The sequence below is a fragment of the Euwallacea fornicatus genome, chromosome 1 (assembly GCF_040115645.1).
Source record: "Euwallacea fornicatus isolate EFF26 chromosome 1, ASM4011564v1, whole genome shotgun sequence".
NCBI lineage: Eukaryota > Metazoa > Arthropoda > Insecta > Coleoptera > Curculionidae > Euwallacea > Euwallacea fornicatus.
Window position 1 is genome coordinate 7,568,215 of NC_089541.1, and position 16,858 is coordinate 7,585,072.

The window sequence follows — 16,858 nt, forward strand, 5'->3', positions numbered from 1 at the left end:
TTTTTTTATATGGGGAAAAATAAAGGAAGGTTGAACTGACAAAAAAATCTTACTGGGAATAAAAAAACTTTAAAATTATTTGCATGCATCAGACTTTATTTCACTTCTAAAATATCAAATCAATAATTAATTAAGCAAACTGCAATTGTAGATTTCATTCACACATATTATTCAGGGGTCAATTCTTTAAATTTCAATGGCGCCATAGAGTTTTGACGTTATTCGATAAAATTCGTGAAATATATCCATAAGAATTTGAAGATTAATGCTCTTGAGCTACACTTAATTCATCTCACCTGTCGTTCAAAATATTGGGAAAACCAACATCATTAAACTCATTAATTCAAGTTAAATATATACACATTTTGGTCTTACCGAGAAAATATATATAGTATCAAAAACGCGTTTCAATATTTGCACAACTTTTTATCACCCAATCTCTGCACAAAATGCCTAGGTAAACCTATATTAATAAGATCGGCGCTAGAGTATTTAAAAATTTGAGGACTGTACTGCAAAACGGCCTCCCAACACAATTCACTCAATTTTGGAATGCAAACCCAAGTTGAATAAACTGCATTGCTCCTCTTCACTTCCTCATCTATGCTGTAGATACCTCCGAAAACATATAAACGGCCTTGGGGTGTCACAGCTAATGCATGGAAGTATGTGGGTCGAGGTAGAACACAGGTTTCGAAGTATGTCCATTGCAATGATTTGAGATTTAATCGCCAGAGGTCTTGAAAGATGGACTCTCCATCAAGACCTCCTGTTATGAAGACTTCAATGCCATTTCCGTGGTCAATTTGCGCCGCTCCGTGACATCTTCTTGCCATTGGTACTCCTTTTTTTAGAAATGATTTCAAAATGTAAATCTGGTTAAAAAAAACTGATTTTTTTTTGTCTCAGAACCAAATTATTAAAGAGTTTGTAAATTTACTTAAAACAGTAATTAATTAGAAAGCTCTAGTCATTTCCACTCTAAAAACTTAAAAAAATTAAAGCTCTTCTTACCATGTCTGCTTGCAGGTACTGTCTTCTCAATAGTCCACATTTTCTTTTCTATATCAAATGCAGGAATGTCGGCTAGATCGTACACTGTATCTGCAGTTCCTCCGGCCAAAATAAATATTCGTTTTCCATCAAACCCCACCTCATGTCTGTACCTTCCAGGAGGTTCGTAATCTCCAGTTCCATTGCAAATGTACACTATTTCCCATGTTAATGTTTTCAAGTTTAATCTAGGATAACAAAAAAGGAATTGAATAATATGTACTTTTTGATGTAATGGTGAGTTTTGGCAGTACGTGCAAATAGATAGGAAAGGTTTAGCATAATCCTCACTGATAGAATATGCTAAGATTAGAACTGAAAAATTGAAACTAAAAATGTTTATTAAAAAAATAAATTTCATTCTTAATTTTTTGTTTGCTTAGGACCCATACTAAATCGTTAAACTAAGCCACACTTAGACATAAGTTCGGCTTGTTAACATATGGGAAAAAGTACCACAAGTTAATAAACTTACAAAAGAAATAGTATTCACACAAATAGCATTCCTAGATTTTTGCTTTAATGGATGTATGGTTTATTAAAAATCAATATTAAATCTAGTAAAATCTTAATGTTCTTAATTAAAAAAAATTAAATTCATAGTAACTTATTAAAATAATTACATCAATTTACCTATGAATATCACATGTATAATCATATCCTGTGGTGCCTCCAATAGCATATAAATAATCATTATGATAAATAATAGCTTGTCCATACTGTGGTAAGGGTAACTGCCCTGCTGTCTTTACTTCTACCATTGGACTGGACTCGTCATTCACATTGCACACATACAACTGATTGCTACATCTTGTACCAAAAGGTGATCCAGTGCCCCCATAAACCTAAACCTCAAATCATAGAAGTGCAAACTGAAATATAATATTTCGAATATACCATTAAAACGTTGTGATGCAAGATAACTGCATTTGATACTAGTTCCTTTGGCAGTGTTGGACTGTTGGCAAATTTGGTCCATCTTTTAGATGCAAAATTAAATTTCCACAGTTCTTGGAATAGGGGATAGGAGTCTATATAGGAATCATCTTCATAATGGTATTCTTCTAGTCGAATCAATGGATTATACCCTCCAAATGAATAAAAGTTAGAAGAGTCTGCACCTATCCGATGTCCACTTCTTGGATGAGGAATTTTGTCATTTCCCAGATGGAAATTAACCCTCTCATAGGAAAAGGGTTTAAAGCTATAAGCAGGAGGCTTTCCACCATCCTTTCTCTCACTATTACACATTTTTAAAATACATGCGCATAGAACATTTAAAATTCTTTTCAGAAAAGCTGAAAATTGTTTGGAAAACATTCACTGTCGTGTTTACTCGCACGGGTTTCGTAAATCATTAACATCGTGAATGTTTTAAATCTGTGGTTTCACAATAAATTTTTCCAGCAAGGCTACTAGCAAATTGGCGATTCATAAACTTTAATATGATGTAATACACATCTTGTGGTTGCTGTAATTGCAGACTGGATCACCTTCACCGAATTCTAACTTCGCTATTGAAGAACAGGTTTATTAAAATAAGCAGTGTGCAACCTCCCTCACCAATACAACGCAAACATTTTGCTTATTGTTTGCGGAAAATTCGATCAAAATTGTAAAAGGTGGGGGAATAAAAAGGGAAATTTTATGATGTGTCAGTGTTAAGACAGGTCAGATTTGCTAGGTTAAGTTTAGTGGCTATTACTGCATGAGACATGAAATAGTAATGGCAACTATGGCAGCAGTGGAATCTAATCGGACTTTGACAAGAAGGATTACTTATATTTATTATAAGATTATTTTAAATTTTATTTTGAATAATAAAAGTCCAGTTGATGTTTAGTTCAATTTGAAGCGATTCAAAGTTCTTATCTTCATATGAATCCAAAAAATAAATATATTTTACTGGTCTGTGTAAAAAAGTATATTCGATTTAAAATATCGTACATAATAGCATTCATATATAATTTTTGCATTTGATGACTTTTCCCATGGATCGTTATTTTTTACACAAAAATTAAAGATTATATGAATACGCACTATAATAATAACTAAAATATGAAATATTTCACTAACGAATCCCCTTTAAAATACTAGGAATAAAGATGCAGTCTTTCCTCCACTTTAATTTTGACGTTGCCACACTTACAACTTTATCATGGTTTTTATTAATTATAAAAACCACAGCTGTTAACCATCACTAACATCTCAGCTGATCCCCCTCAAACTGACGCATTGTTCAATGTTTTTACCAATCCAAAAACAATTTATTTTACCAATTAACGCATATGATAATATGTAATAGTTCTATTGTTTATCAGGAATTAGTTATCGGTTATCAACTTAGCAGTACAAAATTCGCGACTCATTTATGTGTGCGTCTTATCTCAATCAGTGTTATTTTACCATCTAGCTGTCGTGACCAATAAAACGTAATGAAGAACAAAGTTGATTTGAAGATTTGTGGAGTTTGTGGTGACAAAGCCCTGGGGTACAACTTCAATGCTGTGACCTGCGAGAGCTGCAAAGCTTTTTTTAGGCGCAATGCTCTGATCCAGAAAGAATTTCGCTGTCCTTTTACTAATGACTGCAAAATCACAACTGTAACTCGAAGGTTTTGTCAGAAATGCAGGTTGGACAAGTGTATTTCTATTGGTATGTGCAAAGATTTGATTATGTCTGATGAAGATAAGGCACAAAAGAGACAGAAAATTGAAGAGAACAGAGCAAAAAAAAGAGGCATCGGTGCTAATCCCAGTAATAATAAAAAGTTGAAACTGGAATCCACAGAAAGAGATTTGCAAGATTGTGAGCTTTACAGCAGTTCATACAACACAGACTCAGACCAGGAAACCACAATTTCAGAAGGGTATCAACCAAACAATCCTAATATTGATGGCTTAATTGACCAAATAAATGACAACAGTAACAGTAGATTAATTCATGATAATCACATTAGCTCTACTAACAATGACAAACAAGAGTTTTCAAGTGAAGAGTCTTCATCATTCCAAAATATAGCTCAACATCTCTTCAATTTAGCCACTAGTTCTGGTGTTAACTTGGGTCAAATAGAACAAATGTTGTTAAGCAGTTTTATGAATAATAATACTATACATTTAAATGAATTTGTTAAGAATGAGCTACAGTTAATACCCAATAGTGAACTGCCTGAATCATCATCGGGTGATGTGTCTAATGATAATAGTAAGGATGTGGTTAAAGATGTTCAAAGGTAGGTGTCATGACTATTGAAGGGGATTTAGGCTAAGAACATGAGGGAATTTTTTCTTCATAGAAAATTGCAAATTTTCAACTCTAAGAGGAATATGATTAATATATTGTGAGCTTCGGCATCTAGTTAATTTCAATAAAAACTAATACTTTCATATTGTTAAATAAGATGCATTTTAAAAAAAAGTCATTTATCAAAATTTTTCAATTTGCAGCAAAATCTTTAACCTATGAATAAGTGATAATTATATGACTCATAATTGGTCAGATAAGGAGAATATTTTATATAATATTATCTGTTATCAACGGATGAATACAGGTGTTCAAAATGTGTAGATTGTAGAGGTGCGTATTCATACCCAAATATGTGCTTACATATCTAAATACAACTACATATTGCAAAATAATCAAGGCCATATGAAGAGTATAAAGTAGGTACTTGTATAAAATATTTTAATGATTTTATACCTACTTTAATATTTATTGAATTGGTTTATTAGGCAGTTTATACATTTTGTGAGAGTTTCTTCATTAAATCACAATAATTTTAGATCAAAAAGATATAAATAAGACATTGAGATATGATCCTTAATAGGACTTTTATTTTTAATCAAATGGAAAAATGCCATAAATTCAACCACGTATTTTAGGTCCCAAAATATAAGGTAAACTTCATATAAATATATATCAAAGATGTCTCATTTTATACAGGATATTTGAAAATATTAATAAAAAAAACCACCCTCAGGAACAATCTTTCACATTTTTTATATAGAAAACGAAGCGCCTTTCGGTGCATATTTGTATGAAGTGTTCGTCATATTTTCGGACTTACGACATGTGTCATTGATGATTATGTTCAAAGACACTTCCTCATACATCATATAAACCTTAAACTCAACAATATTTTCAGATTAAACCAATATAGCTCGAAACAAACCACAAATCCCATGGAATCGATTGTATCTGAAGCAATAAAACTAGAATATGACGCGTACTCTTCAATTGCTCAAGGCAGTTCTAGGTCTAGAGAGCTAAATGAAGTTGAAAGGGCTAAATTAAACGAACTAATTTTAGCCAATAAAGCTTTACTAACTCCTGTTGAGGAGGATTTAAGTTTAATAGGAAACGACTTTAAAGATGTTGTGAAGGTAATTTTGGTATTAAAACACTTGACAAAAATAAGATCAAATTAAATTACTTTAGAACCAAATGCCCGATTGTCCCCAGCAACACACGGATCCAGCCTTATTAGATCTAATCAATTTAACTGCAGTAGGAATAAGGCGGCTTATAAAAATGGCGAAAAAAATCACAGCATTTAGGAATATGTGCCAAGAGGACCAGGTGGCCCTTTTAAAAGGGGGGTGCACGGAAATAATGATGATAATTAGTGCCAGGCGTTATGATCCGAAGAAAAATATTTGGAAGGTACTATAATCGATCTTCCTCTTGATTTGATATTTTCATTGATTTTCCTTCAGATTCCCTCCATTCAAGAAAACCTAAATGTGAATGTAAACGTGCTGAAACTGGCCAAAGGCAATGCCTATCAGGAATTGGAAAAGTTTAATTTGACCTTCGATCCCAAGTGGAGGAATGATGAGAATATTATTTTGATTTTATGTGCAATTGTGCTGTTTACTCCAGATAGACCTCGTGTGATACATCAAGACGTAGTTAAGTTAGAGCAGGTAAGAAATTTTTGTCAGAATCTGGGATGCATATAAACATGTTGGTTTGGTTTGGTATATCCCGTGAAGTGAACTAACAAGAAGACTGAGGTTGCAGCAATACAGCTTGAAACATTGAGGTACACCAAACTAAACCTCATAGTGTTTTTGAGGAACAGTTAAGTGAAGGAATTCATATGAACCCTTTCCTTTTTGGTATCTCCTAATAGAGCTCGTACTATTACCTTTTGAGACGGTACCTGGAAAGCGTTTATGCCGGCTGTGAGGCCAAGTCGATTTTCTTAAAGTTAATCCAAAAAATCATGGAGCTGCATAAAGTCAACGAAGAACTGATTAACGTCTTATTAGACGTAAATCCGTCGCAAGTGGAACCTTTGTTAATAGAAATTTTCGATTTAAAATGATGTAATTATCTGACATACCACAAGCCCCAAGTTTCCAAGCTATTGTTTGATAATACCAGTATTTATCATGTAACAAATAGATATACCTCAGCGTAGCAAATATAATAATATTTAAATGCATTTTTGCCAGTTTCGTGTTAACACCTTAAAGGTTTTCCAAGACTGATCTGCATATTTATAAGTTTTTGTAATATTGTACAAGTTAAAAAGTGTAAATAGAGTTGTTTATTTTACCTTAATAGAGTTATTAAGAAGGCTGTATTATTCGCTAAGCATTCTTAGGTATGAGTGCGTCAAAAATGTAGAGTAAAATCATTTAAAATTAAAACACGATAGCTTGTTCAAGATTTCTTAAGAACAACAATAATAACGCAGGTGGCAATAAAGAATCACTAGCTGTTTTAGTGTGTGATGCCCTCACGCAACCGAGTTACCTGATCCGTCAAGGATAAATTGCGTCAAAAGCCTGGTTGTAGCTTTTTGACTTACTGATGGTCTTGGTTAGGAACTCTGATCCGTCCATTAGTGATACAGTTACCAGCGCCGACATCGAGCTGTGAAACCTAAATATCCTCAAATTGCTTGATTTCGTCTTCCAATGGAGTTGGCTCAGTTGCCTCTATTGGAGGGAAGAATAATTTTTAAAGAATATAACAAGATATGGGATATCTTTTAGTTAGTTCCACTAGAATGAAAGGCATAGCATCTCGTTTTAAAGTGATAATTTATACAAACCTTTAAATTGCTCATTGAGATACCTGTTCTATAATATAGCAATGTATAGTTAACAAATGCAACTATCTATAATAATTTTAAAGAAATCTTTAATTTCACACACGCCGAATAACACTGGTTTTTAAATATTATGTGCAGATAATACCTACATATTCACTATTCTTAACTAGATAATTTTATATAGTGATGACTATAGTTATAGTGTGATAAAATTCTTTGTGATATAAAATAAAATTATTAATTTGGATTAGGGCAATGTACAAATGAGTTTAGACATCTAAAAGGTTAATTTGACTGCAAATAAATTACATATTGGTGCTAAATTGAGTTTTACTTCTTTTACCATAACAACCATAATTAATTATTCCTAGTCATTGAAACGTTTCTCTTTTTGCCAGCATTTCCAGTCTCTTTTCTACCCATTACAGGGCTTGATCCTGTGCCCATATTCCTGATTATATTCTTTAAGCTTTTGCCCTGGCTCTCTATAATGTTGTTTTCTTGGGCAATAATATAAAAATCGTCTAGGAGATGGGTTGGAGGATCCGCTTGACATGGTGCTACATTAGATTCTGACCCTCTATCTATGAGCAGGGCCAGTCTGTTTTTCAAGGATTCGTTTTTTTGTTCTAGTTTGAGAATTTTAGAGGCATCTTCTTCATAGTGAGCTAGAGTAGGAACTGGCATATACTAAAATAATATATGCGCATGCTTATCAAATATAGAAAGAGATTTGGGATTTTTGTTGATCCGCAAATCAAGACTTCAGGAGAAAGAAATAATCTCAGATAAGAATTGATTCTGAATTAAAAACTTCTAAAGTGATTTACAAATATAATAATAGGAATATTATTTGTTTCTTCTGTACAAGTTGGTGAACAAACATTCTTGTATTTTGAATGGGTTATGCGATTCCTTGTAGAATCAATTTTTATCTGGGTCACCTTGTACCAACGTTAACTTACTTGAAACACTGAGGCTAAAAAGTTATGCAATGAAACAAGTAAGCTATCTTGCCATTGCTTTGTGCACTGGAAAGCAAATGTAGGATTTTCCTCAGGATTTTTAATATAAGGTAAAGCTAGAATAAGCCACGTGAAGTTTGCTGATGTTTTTTTTAAATCAAAACTTACCAAACCAATCTTTCCATTCAGTTTGATTTTGAAGCTCTGGTGTCAATTTAAGGAAAAAATCTATTACTTTATCTGGTTTGTTGTTTGTAACTGCATTGATTACATATAGTTTCAGAACTGCATTTTCTAACTTTTTAACACCTGGTTCAAAGAAAAATTCACAGATTTTGTTCTATATTTACATTTACATTTACATTTAGATTAATTTTGTTTACACACAACACCTTTCAGTTAAGTTTTGTTTGTTTATTTTGTGCCCATTTATTTTACTATTCTTAAATCTAGATTTAATAAACGAACCATCTACTCTTAGTCATATCAATCTAAGGCTAATACTAATTATGCTTTCTCTGCCATTGCCTTACACAACATGGATACTTACTAGGACTAAAGTGGCTCTCCAATTTATTAAATATATGATTATCGAGGTGTGTCCATAAATCTCTAAGCCCAATTAAATCATAGTTCGATATAAATTGCATCAATTGCTCAATTATCTTATCTACACGAAAACTCTTTTCTTTATCAACTTTCAATTCGGCCTCAAAACTTTTCAAGGTTGAGGCAAAACCCCTGAATACCAAGTATTCACGGATTAGTTCTTCTAGATATTGTAGATGAGCCATAAGTCTTTTTTTCTGGTGAAGAAATGAACGAGTTTGGAGAAACAAGATAGGTTGAAAAACTTAGAGAAAAAAGGAATTATTTGGTGCTGAAGGATGAAGATATTTTCCAAAATACTGACGGCCAAAGTTCAGCTTACTGAACTATTGACTGAGTTTAATGTATGAGAAATATAATAATATAAAATTTAATAATTTATTAATGAAACATTAAACAAAACAGGGATAAACATTTAAAAATGTAAACAAATAAAAATCAGCTGAGTATCTTGCTGTCAACTCAAATGCCATTTACTGAAGGACAGTGTATCTCACAATCCGAGCCATGCATTGGCATCGATGGATAGTGAAGCGTTTAGTCACATTAAACAAACATGTGGGGCAACATATAATATGTGATTTACAATCTGTAGACGATATTAAAGTGAACCTGTTTTGGGCAAAACTGATCGATTATTGGTATTTTAGAAGAAAAAATATGTAATCAAAGAACGCCTTCCTGAATATGATATTAAAGGCAATATCTGATTTAAAGCAGTTGATGATAATTGCTGGAAGTGTTGATCATTCAATATCTAGACAATTGCTTCTTTTTCGTCATTTAAACTATGGCTACTTTCTTTTAAAATTATTATTTCTTTTTACGAATGAGGCGAAAAAAAATCTTTTTCCGTTCCTGATTCCTCCGAATCTCCGAACTCATATCGAAGATAAATTAATTAAATTTAATATTTAAGGAAGATTCAAATTAAGCAAAATAAATATTTTATGGAGCTACATATATATATATAGGAGTTTTGCTAATTTTTGTTAAACAAAAGTAGGTAAGTTGGTATAGGCAATTTAATAAATTTCAGAACAAACTTATATAGCCTACATAGTTTTCAAGCGACTAGACGCGATATTGTTTACAATAATCACTGAGTAAAAACAATACTAATTTGCTGAGCAAGACAGTTTAGTAGGATTCAAATATTCACTAAATTTCATATCGAATTTTACTGCACTTGAATAGTGACCCGAATATAAGTAATTTTTCATTTCGGTTCCAAATACCACCTAAAATCAGCCCGTAAAATGAGTTTTTTAATAATTTTTACAATTTTTATTCTTCCACTGGAGATAAACACCGAAGACGCATTCTACAACATAATTACTAAGAGACATCTATATCAAGTGAGCGAAAAGTTTTTGAGCGTTAGCATTGATCCCTCAGTTCTTTTAACAGAGGTAAATTTAAGGTTTGTATTATCAACTCTTATACAGGGATGTTCAAAAGTGAAGCATAAATTTCATTTTTTCTATACCGGTAAAACAAATGACTTTTTGAGTAAGCAAAACAGTGGATTATACGCTGTATTTTTGACCAACCTTGTATAACTCTCAAATGTAATTATTATCTGTAATTATTGATTTGTAGCGACACCTCCCTTTCTCTCATTAAACATTTAAGTCCTGCATATGTCCGATTGGCTGGTCCTTCCACTCAATACGTTAAATACATAGATGACGAAGATACGGCCCTTTTCCACAAGAAAAAAGGAGACAATATTTATATAACCCCGTCCATGTGGTTCGGAATCAATGAATGGTTCCGTCTTGCAAATTTAACGCCTATTTTCGGAATTAATGATCGAAACACGGTGAAAGGAGTGTGGGATCCATCGGGAACATTGCCTTTATTGGAGATGTCGGAAAAATTTGGGGTGAAGTGTTACTGGCAGCTGGGCGCTGGTAAGGAACTTTAAGTAGTAGTCTGTTACCTCCAATTAATGAAATATTTTTAAAATCCCACCTCATGTTAATGTTCTTTCTTGAATCAATTCCTCAAAATAATAGTAAATTATATATAAAAAGATGCTTCCTTTAGACTGCACTAAGAAGACTATAATTCAATATGTGGACGACTTGCACATCCTAAAGCAAACCCTGAAGGATTTTCCAGAGCAAGCTGATGGCTGGAAAGTGGTGGGCAGCGACTTAAGCAGCTGCAACTTTGACGATGCTGCGAATGGAGGGCTTGAACAGTACATTGAAGATTTAGATGAATCTGTGAATGCTGTAATGTGGCAGTCGTTAAGTATCTACAACTTTAGTTATTCCTTTTCTGGCTAATAATACATATTTGTATTTCTCAGTAGGGTTCCCATATCGAAAAGCTACATAGGGTTCAAGAAAGCAGAATTCTGGACTAGTATTCCGAAAGATAATCAGCCAACTACATTTTTTTCTGCAATGCGATGGGCCCGTAAAGTAGGGGAGGCTGCGAGTTTAGGTTATGATGTAATTTTCAGAGAGCCAAGGATTACAGAATTTACACGTGATACTCCTGTAAGCTCAATTTCAGTTAGAAACGCCGCGAAATGTTAACAAAAAAGCGGTTAATGCTTTAGGAAAATTGGAAATATTTAAAAATTAAATTTTCAAAATAAAAAAATGTACAGGGTGATTCATTAGGTAAAAATCTCGTAAACGAAGAGAGATATCGGGATTGAACAAGAATACCTTTTTTGCGTAAAAATAGATGCTTTTTCAATACATTGAATAAAATTTGACCTTAGTTGCACTTATAAAAAAAATATGACCAAATATATCGAAGCGGTGGGTTGTAACTAGCGGCCTCTAGAAATTTCGTAAAAATTAGATCAAAATCCTTATTGGGCATCTTACAAAACCTAAGTACACCAATTTTGGTATTGATGCTATGAAAACACAAAAAGTTATTAAGGAATTTTAAAATAAAATTTTAACTTTTAACACCCTGTAACTCTGAAACGCGCAACATTGATATAAGGCATGTTGCATCCAATTGTCATATTTTGGTGTCCCCTATCTCGGATTTCGCCATGTCCCATTCCTAATGAATCATCCTGTATAACTTGGAGGAATTTAAAAAAATATTAATTTTTTGATTCAAATTTTTCAGTAGTCGATTCACATTACCATTTATTCTTATTTTAAATAATTAAATCAACATTTCCTCTGCATAATATTTCAGTAATACTTTTTTACACTTAGGTGTACTGGTTTTCGTTGCTTTACAAAAACCTTATGGGTATCACCGTCTTAGAAGTTCAAGCCTTACACGAAAATCCTAATTTAGGAATTTTTGCGCACTGCACCAAACTCCCGTACAATGGAGCTATAACTATAATGGCTATCAACAATGGATCGGTACCCAATTCAGCTAACTTCAGGGTTGGAAGCACCCTTATGGAAAAATCAACGGAAGTTCAGAGTTATTTTTTAACTACAGCTAATAAGGACGCTGGGTAAGAGGGGAACAATTATTTTTGTCCTACAGGTACAAAAATTCCGTTTTCGTGATTATTAAAAAGTGACCGTTAATGACGAAGCCTAAGCTAGAAATTTCCACTTTGATGTCTAGGCTGTCAAGTAGCACTTTTTATACCTAGGCACGATTTGTTTCAATCATTGTAAATTTGATTTGCAAGTAAAATAAATAGAACTCAGATATAATAAATATGTAAAAATCATATGAAAACAGATTTTAATCAGTTCTAGTCCGAAGCAAAAATATTTCTCTTATGTATACCGGTGCGAGCTGCAGCAACAAATTTTCTGGTTTTAGCACTGTGAAGCAAATAATTACTGGGACATACAGGGTGTTTTATAGACATACCGATAAACTTTCAGGGAATGTGGAGCTCATAAAAATGAATATTTAGATGCAATAAAGTTAGGTATGGGGTCGTATTGTTTCCAAAACACAAGGTGTTTCATTTATTATTTTTAAAATATTTTTTCAAAAACGTCTGGGACAAAAATATGAAATCAGGGACACATCATGGCAGGATAAAGTGGTCTGGAGAGGGCAGAGTATTTGCACCTACACCAGTGGCGTCCGTGCGGCTATCCAATGTTTTTACATATGTCAATGGTTAAATTAACGGAATTTTTATCTTGATAACGGCTACTCGAGTAACACAACTCTAAGAGGTCATCTTTATTAAGAATTGATGAAATATTTAAAAAACATATTCATATTAGAAAAGTTCATTTTCCGTACCATTTTTTTCATAAAAACTTCCCATTGAATGCCTGCACGGACGCCACTGTTGTAGGTGGAAACATTTTATCTACTCCAGAATATGTACGTTTATCCCGCCATAGCGTGTCACAAATTTCATGTTTTTATCCCAAACCGTTATTTAAATATAAAAAAAAAGAAATTAAACATTTTGTATCTTGGAAACGAAGCGATTTTGTACCTAAATTTATTCGATCTAAATATTTATTTTTGTGAGCTCTACATCCCTGCAAAATTTGTCGATATGTTTATGAAACACACTGTACACAAACCTTCAACTAGATATGAATGATCGAGACGAACTGCCACACGTTTCAAACCAAAACTGAAATGGATGGAGAACTTTACTATAACCAAGGCTGGTCTTAACAAATCTGGCGCCTTAGGGAAAATTTTTAATTACCACTCCTCTCTCCCAAGAAAAACACCGCCTTTTTTGACTTGCCATTCTGGGCCGTGGCCTAACCCCTCTCCCCCCACAGGGGCCCCTTACAGGCCATGATCACTTTATGGAAAACGATTTACTTTCGGATTCTGGAGAAATTTGGAAATAGCTTTAGAGGAAATATTTCTAGTTTTTTGAGAAAATCGAATACAATGGAGACTTCTTAGGTTTCTTCCTGAAGTATCGACCCCTTTTTATTGCATTTTTATGTTCTCTGAATTACCCCCGCCGAGGCAGACTGAACGAACAATATTTGTACAAGTATACACTGTTTTTTCAGCAAGGCTCTGTTGAACGATCAACCCTTGTCAATTGATCTTCTCCAAGCACCTGAAGACCTCTTGAAACCAAGATCAAAGAGAGAGAAACTGTGGCCCCATTTGAGTTTGAAAATTCCTTCTAATACAATCGCCTTTTTTGTTATCACAGGGATAAATTGTTCTTTATGCATGCAGAATCGAGGAAAATTGTATGAAAAGGATTTTGGAGAAGATCATTCTGGAGAGAAGCAGTTTAAGATTGAACAAAGAATTCAGCTTGGATCCTTGCCGCCCAAAGCCCCTTTAGGGGTAAGTGTAATTTTTAGATAAGTTTTCTGTACAAAGGTAATTCTTTCATTAGAATAAAAATGCATTACGAAATATCAAGAAAAACATCCTCAAAGAGGTGGAAGTGGACAGGGCTTTCTATGATAAAATTGCGAAGAATTCCAACCCAGTTGCAAATTTCGTAAGCAAAGGTAAGGACCAGAGTGGCAAACCTCAAGAGGGAAATTGCAAGTACACTTCAGGGCTTTCATTCAAAAACCTCTATAAGTTTTAATTTTTTTCAGATAAAACAAGCACGAAGGTGAAGTCAGAGTTATCGTCCTCAAACCTGCACTTAACAATTCGTGAAATTGAAGATATTTTAAAGGACCGTGCAAGAGCTAAAGCTGCAACCAGAAACATCGGACTCACAAGTGCGGAGCTAGACATGTTAGTTGATAAGGCCACGCTAAAAATCCCCAAATATTTCGTTTCTAAGAGGGATATAAATCGGGTTTTGCTGGAAGAGAAAGCCAAATTTTATCAAAACAACATGTTTAGTCAAGAAACTTACGAAAAACTTGCCAAAGAGAACAAGAAGTTCTCCAAGTTGCTGCCTCTGTCTAGAATGAGATTGAAACGGAGCATTAACACTCCTTTGTTAAATGTGAGGATTATGTTGGAGGAAATTGAAAAATACCTAAAGGAGGATAAGAAAATTAGTCCAGAAGAAACTTGCAAGGTAAAGAGAGATATTAACTTGGATTTGCTGAAACAGAGGAGTCAGTCTCATCAAAAGGGAACTCTCCAACCCAGTTTGAAACGCCCGCAAAAAGTCGGTTTCTGGAACGATGAGAAGAAACTGGATTCCATGGATCTAGCTGGTAATTACCGTCAACTTTTTGCTCAAAAATAAGGATTGTCTAAAAATTTCAGGTCAATCTAGCGATGAATTATTTAGTGATTTAAAGCAGTTCGAAGACAAAGCCTTCGAAGAATTATTAGAATCAGATGAAGTTCCCTTTAGATCCAACTTTCCAGAATCCGGATTACTCCCAAAAAGAGCTAGACTTTTTTCGAGTCCGCTGCCGGAACCTCCATTCACTCAATTCAAACCCAAACTTCCCAAAAATCAACGGAGGATTGTAAGTCCGTATCCGGACGACGATGAAGATGATTTGCAGTTTCTTAAACCGTCATCTGAAGAATTTGTCGTTGATGAAGAGCTGGCACATTATAGAAAATTGCCGGTGGTTGAAAATGGTAAAAAGCTCAGGGAGATGAGGGAATATGGTAGTAAAAAAGATAAGAATAAGAAGTCTATGTGTGTAAGTTGTCTATGTTAAGTAAGTAATAGAAGAATTAAAAATTCTTAAATTTTAAGGCCGATTTAGGTGAATTTTACTTCTCAGAAGAACTTGAAGATTCATATCTAAGAAGGCGAAGAAGTCCTGAAAACCAAAATAAGGTACGGAAAAGTGAGATGAGGAGCGAAGTTAAAAAGTTGCGAATGAAAATTAAGGAAGAGAAAGATAAATATTTGCGGGAGAAACTAGACGCGAAGCAGAAGCAAAAATTGGAAAAAGCACGCAGAAGCAAAACAAACATTCAGAAAGTTCCCAGATATTTTTGGGACAAATACATAATCGACATGGCAAATAGTAGCGAAAACGCATTGTCACCTCCAGGAGGGGTTCTTCTGCAAAAACGATCTGCAAAGGAAGACAGTCAGATAGTCTTTGGGCATTATTCACCACTGAGCAAATATATGGAAAAATCGAGACCTGTAGATGCTTTAAAGATGGGCACGAATGACGCTAAATTGCCACATCCACTGTATAGTTGGATGTTGGACGAGAGACTAAAAAACAGTCTCATTAAAGCTAAATCCCCGAGAAAACGCAGATATATCACTGCAAATTCTGTAAACTTAAATACTAATGAAATAGTTGACGTTGATGTTAATAAGATTGAAGATATTGATAGAGATATAACGAAGTTCACCGGGATTAAACAGGTCTCTTCTCCTTTAGATGAAATAAAAGACAACAAGTTTTGGACCAGTTTTACCTCCACAACGTTAAAGCCGAAAACAGTACCGAATAATAATATTATCAAGGAGAAGGCAACGGAGAATGAAAATGGAGAAAGCAAAGTCACGTATTTGCAAAAGGTTTTGGGTAGAGAAAAGGGCAAAACTATTGAAGTGTTTATCCAGAGTATTAAAGATCAGTTCAGTAATGTGGGGTCCAAGATCAAGAGCTTGCTCGAGAGAATTTTTTGAATGTTAAGGGATGGAGTGTGTGTACCTATCTGTTTATGAAATTACATTTTATGTCCAATAAAACGATTTTTTGCATTTAAATTAAATATTATGATTATGAAAACCAATAAGGGTTATAACGTCTGATATTCTGCATATAAAAAAGTTCAGCCAGAGAATCCTTGAATCTAGAGGACAAAAAAAAAAGAATTGCCAAGGTTAGCAGTCCATGTAAAAATTTTTTTATTTGAACTAAAGTAAAAAATTAAATTTATTACTAAAAATAAATAGTAACTTACCTCGTGAGTAATATATCATTACGGACAATTCAACTGAATGAAGTGGCTGGAAAGTACAAATTTTGATACATTGTGAAATTTATTGTATGTTATCGTACTGTCAACAGCATTTTGGTGGGACAGACCTGTTGTGATCCCAGCTTGAAGTAATTGAAAAATTATGAATTTCGATGATGTTATCGGAATTCGGGTGAACCGGTTAAAGAAACTGATTTATGCAAAAAAGTAACCAACAATGTTGTTAATTATGGCTCAAGTTTTTGGTACCCAACAATAATATATGCGATAAAGAAAAATATTGCAGACGACGAGTAATTTACGTGAATGACCAGAGAAAAGGAGCAACGAGCCACTTTAGAGATGAGTAATGCCAATTAAGTCCACAAAAAAGCTTCTC

At 33.7% G+C, this 16,858-nt stretch overlaps 4 protein-coding genes across 6 annotated transcripts; 2 read left to right on the forward strand and 2 right to left on the reverse strand.

The window, feature by feature from the left end:
* Positions 1-75: 75 nt before the first annotated feature.
* Positions 76-2,694, reverse strand: slim (scruin like at the midline). The gene is made up of 4 exons (XM_066287921.1): positions 1,951-2,694; positions 1,687-1,898; positions 1,015-1,241; positions 76-844 (listed from the first exon to the last, which is right to left on the reverse strand). The coding sequence occupies exons 1-4, from the start codon at positions 2,371-2,373 to the stop codon at positions 408-410; spliced, it is 1,299 nt and encodes a 432-aa protein (XP_066144018.1). The 5' UTR covers positions 2,374-2,694; the 3' UTR covers positions 76-407.
* Positions 2,695-3,036: 342 nt separating this feature from the next.
* Hr96 (Nuclear hormone receptor HR96) lies at positions 3,037-7,443 on the forward strand. Of its 2 annotated transcripts, none has more exons than XM_066285455.1 (5): positions 3,037-4,288; positions 5,201-5,438; positions 5,494-5,718; positions 5,772-5,981; positions 6,051-6,333. In XM_066285455.1, exons 1-5 carry the CDS (start codon positions 3,489-3,491, stop codon positions 6,051-6,053), a joined length of 1,476 nt encoding a protein of 491 aa, XP_066141552.1. In that variant the 5' UTR covers positions 3,037-3,488; the 3' UTR covers positions 6,054-6,333. The 2 variants fall into 2 exon arrangements, with proteins under 2 accessions (XP_066141552.1, XP_066141466.1); XM_066285369.1 differs by having other exon boundaries at positions 3,043-4,288; positions 6,191-7,443.
* LOC136343124 (WD repeat-containing protein 91) lies at positions 7,193-9,138 on the reverse strand. The gene is made up of 4 exons (XM_066289642.1): positions 8,636-9,138; positions 8,254-8,394; positions 8,086-8,201; positions 7,193-7,810 (listed from the first exon to the last, which is right to left on the reverse strand). Exons 1-4 carry the CDS (start codon positions 8,877-8,879, stop codon positions 7,478-7,480), a joined length of 834 nt encoding a protein of 277 aa, XP_066145739.1. The 5' UTR covers positions 8,880-9,138; the 3' UTR covers positions 7,193-7,477.
* Positions 9,139-9,671: 533 nt separating this feature from the next.
* Positions 9,672-16,238, forward strand: LOC136339697 (uncharacterized). 2 transcript variants are annotated; one of them, XM_066283167.1, is made up of 10 exons: positions 9,672-10,117; positions 10,297-10,610; positions 10,747-10,951; positions 11,015-11,207; positions 11,895-12,148; positions 13,653-13,941; positions 13,994-14,111; positions 14,205-14,783; positions 14,836-15,227; positions 15,284-16,238. In XM_066283167.1, the coding sequence occupies exons 1-10, from the start codon at positions 9,954-9,956 to the stop codon at positions 16,181-16,183; spliced, it is 3,408 nt and encodes a 1,135-aa protein (XP_066139264.1). In that variant the 5' UTR covers positions 9,672-9,953; the 3' UTR covers positions 16,184-16,238. The 2 variants fall into 2 exon arrangements, with proteins under 2 accessions (XP_066139264.1, XP_066139321.1); XM_066283224.1 differs by having other exon boundaries at positions 11,018-11,207.
* The last annotated feature ends 620 nt before the right edge of the window (positions 16,239-16,858 follow it).